At 47.4% G+C, this 4,698-nt stretch overlaps 1 protein-coding gene across 1 annotated transcript; it reads left to right on the plus strand.

Annotated features, from left to right (window-relative positions):
- Nucleotides 1–1,845: 1,845 nt before the first annotated feature.
- On the plus strand, nucleotides 1,846–3,469 carry LOC146600349 (homeobox protein vex1-like). The gene is made up of 3 exons (XM_085325532.1): nucleotides 1,846–2,140; nucleotides 2,352–2,560; nucleotides 3,098–3,469. The coding sequence occupies exons 1-3, from the start codon at nucleotides 1,846–1,848 to the stop codon at nucleotides 3,467–3,469; spliced, it is 876 nt and encodes a 291-aa protein (XP_085181658.1).
- The last annotated feature ends 1,229 nt before the right edge of the window (nucleotides 3,470–4,698 follow it).

Genomic DNA, 4,698 nt, shown 5'->3' on the forward strand with positions numbered 1-4,698 from the left:
AAAGGGATATGTAGGTTTCCCTGCTTTTTTCTTTGAAAAAAGAATCGTCATTAATTTTTAACTTGCATCTTAATAATCTTTAAAAATTGTAGCTTGCTGTGAGTGTAATTACACCACGAACACGAAGACCATGCAACTACTATCCCCAGTTACTCTGTTTGGACAAGCTTTTCATTTAAGTACAAATGTCTATTCTTCACAGCACACATAGTCACCCCTAGAAGACTGGTCCTGCTAAAAAAGAAAAACAAACTGCCCAACTGGACAATCAAAATCTTTCTTTTCTCTCTCTCTCTTTTTTTTTTTTTTTTTTTTTTTTTTTTTTCTAACTACAGATATACATCGAAGCACATTCAAAGTCAGGGTCTAAAAGTTTCTTGTTTGTGTCATGCTTCAACACACTTAACAAAAACAGCATGTAAAACACATTATGTTTTATGAGAAAAAAAACTGTCTGAGAAAATTAGACAGCCAAAGAGGAAAAAGAGCTAAGGGTAGTATTATCTGACTTTTGCCACCTCACTGCAAATACATCCCCGTTCATAAAAGGTGACATGAATTTCTTTGAAGTCTAAGAATTAACATGATGTCTCAAACATGTTCAGCTCTCCGTGAAAGCTAGTTCATTATCTCGGGCTGTATAAACTCAAGCAGTGACGACTGTTTACTGAAACAACCTGTAAATGTGTTAGTTGGTGTTTGCAGAGGATAAGGACTGTGCCATCCCAGGCCCACTTCAGACCCTAAAAGTGGTTCTTTTCTCACCCTTATCTGAATCATCCTTGAACAGACTGCCTCTGAACAGAATTTATAAAGTAGATCAAAGAAGAAGAGTGTAAAAAGATCAGAACTATTTACTTTGAAATGCACCCATTTCTTCTTTCTTTCGGGTGGGTGGGGAGGGGAGTGAGAGGGTGTTTCAGGACATGAGCTGATATAGTCCAAGCCAAATAGTCATTTTGTCATCATGATACCTGAAACATAATTGACTATTGTCTGATATCATTCTTAGATGAATCCACAAGAATAAAGTCGTTCTCCTACCTGTCTACAAGATATTTTAGAAATTCACACACTGCCTCCTATAAAGCAACATTAAAAAATGCCATGCAAATGCCACCACGATACAGTTTCAAACCTTCACTCCATTGGGACCACTTTAAAACTGATATACTGAAGTCGACAGCAACTTTAGCTAAGACTTCAGAGGAAAAAGCAAGCCTTAAATGTGGGATTCTTTGCCCCCTGTACAGTCATGAAAGTTGTATCAAACTGCACTTCCAAATAGGTCCTATTTCAAACAACATATGCCTCTCCCGCCCTAACCAAGAGCGGTGTAGCACCCTTAGGCATAATAGGAAAATATTAGTATGAGCTTCTTCATGATTTTTAACTGTTTCCAAGCTTGAGGCCTACTTGTTCTTACCTCAAGGGTCACTTTCCTTCAACGGCTAGGAAATGGATTCCTCCGTGCCCCAGTTCAAACAGGCGAGGGGGAGAAGCTCCAAATCTGACACTAGCCCTCAGAAGACCGGCCTCTCTGCATCTTCTTTTCTTACCAGCCCCTTCTGAGTCCTCGTCTTCTATAGCCAGGAGATAAAGACTGAAAATCGCTGCCTGGCTCAGGCGTCGAGGCCGGCTGAGGCAGGATAAAAAGCGCAGGCGCTGATGCGATTATCAGCGGCTATACGGTGAGGGGATGACTCAGGGCTGAACTTGGCGCCAGGTCAGGTAGCCTTGAGTCCTGCTAACTACCGTGTTCAGAGATTAGGCGGATGTAACAATCACCTGAAAGGGGAGATTAAAGCGCCTCTCAATAGGGTCCTTTGTTCGCGGCCTCATTTGATGCTTTGCCGCCTTTTCAAGCCACGGCGCGGAAGGCGCTTTAAATGTTTGCCCCTGAACGCGGGCGGCCTCAGTGAGCGCGCAGCGCCGGGGGCAACGGCAGGGCCGGGAGCCATGGACAAGGGGCCCTTCTCGGTGGAGTGGCTGGCCCAGAGCAGCCGCGGCAGAGCCGAGCCCGGCCCCAGCCCYGGGGCCCGCCCGCCGCCTTGCCCGCCCAGCGACGCCAGCAGCCGGGGGAGCCCGGAGACAGCAGCGCTGGGCGCGGAGGGCGCCCCGCCGAGCCCGGCAGACCTCGGTGAGTCTCGGCCCGCCGCCCGGGCGGGAGGGCAACGGCGGGTCGCGCGGCGGCGCCGTTGGCCGCAGCCTAACGGTCGCCGCAGGCGAAGCCCTCAAGCGGGCAACGGTCGCACGTGCGGCCGTTGGCCACGTCACGGCCCGCGCGGGGCAAGGGCCTCGCCGGGCCGGGGCGGCGGTTCCTGCCCTGACGCCCCGTCCCGTCCCCGCAGCCGCCCTCCGGGGCCGGGAGCCGGCGCAGCGGAGCAGCCCCGAGCGCAACGCGGAGGTGGGCGGCGGTGGCGGCGTGTCCGGCCGGTCCCGCACCAAGTTCTCGGCCGCGCAGCTGCGGGAGCTGGAGCGGAGCTTCCGCGAGCAGCGCTACATCGGCGCCAGCGAGAAGCGGCGCCTGGCCGCCGCGCTGAACCTCTCCCAGAGCCAGGTGAGCGCGGCCTCGGGCGGCGGCGGAGCCCCTGCGGGCCCCGAGGCCGGGGCGCGCGGGGGGCCGGGCCTCCGGCAGCGGAGCGGCACGGGGGCAGGCTGCGGTCCCGGCCGGGCRGCAGGGAGGGGCTGAAGGCGGCGCGCACCGTTAGCCGCGCAGCCTCCGCCGAGGTGAAAGCACTTAGGCAATCAGCTGAATGAACTTCGGTTTTCACGCGCGTTGTTTCCTGGTGAGTGCGCTCGGGCGTACTGCGGGGTTTCTCCCAAAGCAAAGGTAGCTTTTCCCCCACCCCGTTTTAATCCTACAGTGCTAGTCTGAACTATAGTCCTGGTCCAAACCTGATCTCTCTGTAATAGACTTGCTGTGTGTCATGGTTGGATTCCTCACGCCTGTAGAGCTGCTCCGCATTCATTGAGAACAATATACTTAGCACAAAATCATAACTGAAACTAGATTATGCTAATAATCAGATACATTAATACCTGTAAATCAGATTTATGGCAAACCTTGGTTCTTGACTATCTGTCTTCTCACCAGATAAAAACCTGGTTTCAGAATCGTCGTATGAAGTTCAAACGTCAGACTCAAGATGCCAGGGTTGAAGCTCTTTTCTCAGGCTTATTTGTACCCTATCATTGTTACCCAGATATAGTTACATCCAGATATTCTCATGGAATCGATGTCAGCGTCTCCTCTACCTCTACTGTAACCCTTCACCCAGCTATGCCAAGCCCTGCCTTGTTGTTACCTCCTGTTCCATCTCAGTCCCTTGAGCCCATTCTGCCAAGTTCAGGTTTTGTCTTGCCTTCCAGTCCAGAATTTTCTTCTTATTCTTCTGTAATTCCACCAATGACTTTAACCAAGGACCATAAGAGACTGAGGTTCCAGCCATATCTTTCTTCTTGTTAAACATGCCAAAAACTATCTGTAATCTGAATATGAACTGCCAGGTATTTTTAAGAGTACTTATTTAACTTATTTTGTTATATCAAATATATGGATTATTTAATGTTTTTAGAAAACAATCTTGTTTGCCTTTTTTTTATGTTAAAGGGGTAAAGCAACTAACCTATTTTAGAAGAGGTCTTAAAACTGCCCTTATTTCTCCGCTGTCTTCATTATGCTATATAAATTTCCATTAAAACTTTCCCATCCATAATTTTCAATGTTTTAAGGGTAACAGCTTGTGATTATGTAGGGATTCCCACTAAAAAAAAAGATAAAATAACATGAGGTCCCATGGGCAAATAAAGGCTTCTGGAGTATTGTCCTTTATCTGTGTCTGCTGCACCATCCATAAAGTAATCTCTGTCCTTTTATGTGTGTAGATATTCTATCTATGCACTTAAAGAGAAATGAAGCAATTATTTGGCTGCCTAAGCTTCTGATGCCAGTGGCAACCATATCTGTAATTTAAATCTGTTGATGAAAAACACTTAGCTTATTCCAAAGTTCAGGCTTTTTGTGTCATTCAGAAAAATAATAAAATTACTTCTAAAACATTAGCAGTTACCTGACAGCTTCATTAATAGAAAGCATACAGAATCTTGCAGCTTTACATCAGATGTATCAAGACTTCCTTAAGAAAAACATAAAGCAAACTTTATGGAGGCAGAAATAGCAAAGAGCAAAGCCTGTAGCAAATAATGAGAAAAATAAGCTCTTGCATAAGCATAAAAGAATTTCAGCACATGTGGTTGTATCTCCTGCCCTGCCCTGACCATCCTAACCTGCATGAACACTGGGCTACTTTCCCCAATTTTGTAACTTTCAGGAGGAAAGAAAAACAAAACAAAACAAAACCCCACTCCTACTCAGAGATTATTTGTAAGCAAGATAGTCAGCAAAACTTGCAGCATGTCCTTTCCTCTCTTTCACTTAACAAAGGGAAATTCCTTTTGGAAATAGGAAGAGTGGAGTTGGGATCACAGTCGCCTTGTTGGTAGGCCACTATAAGTACATCCAGGAGGAGGTGAAGACTTCCACCCAGACTCCTTCCCCCTTCATCCCACCTGCTTTTCTGATTTTAACCTTTAGGGAAAAATCCCTCAAGTTTGCCACAGCTGAGTGTCTCTCTCACACACACTATTGTTCCTCTCAAACAATCCTACAGGGAAACGTGGGAGAGACAGAGAAGA

The sequence above is a fragment of the Rhea americana genome, unplaced genomic scaffold (assembly GCF_003343005.1).
Source record: "Rhea americana isolate MKP2758 unplaced genomic scaffold, rheAme1 scaffold_122, whole genome shotgun sequence".
Taxonomy (NCBI): Eukaryota; Metazoa; Chordata; class Aves; order Rheiformes; family Rheidae; genus Rhea; species Rhea americana.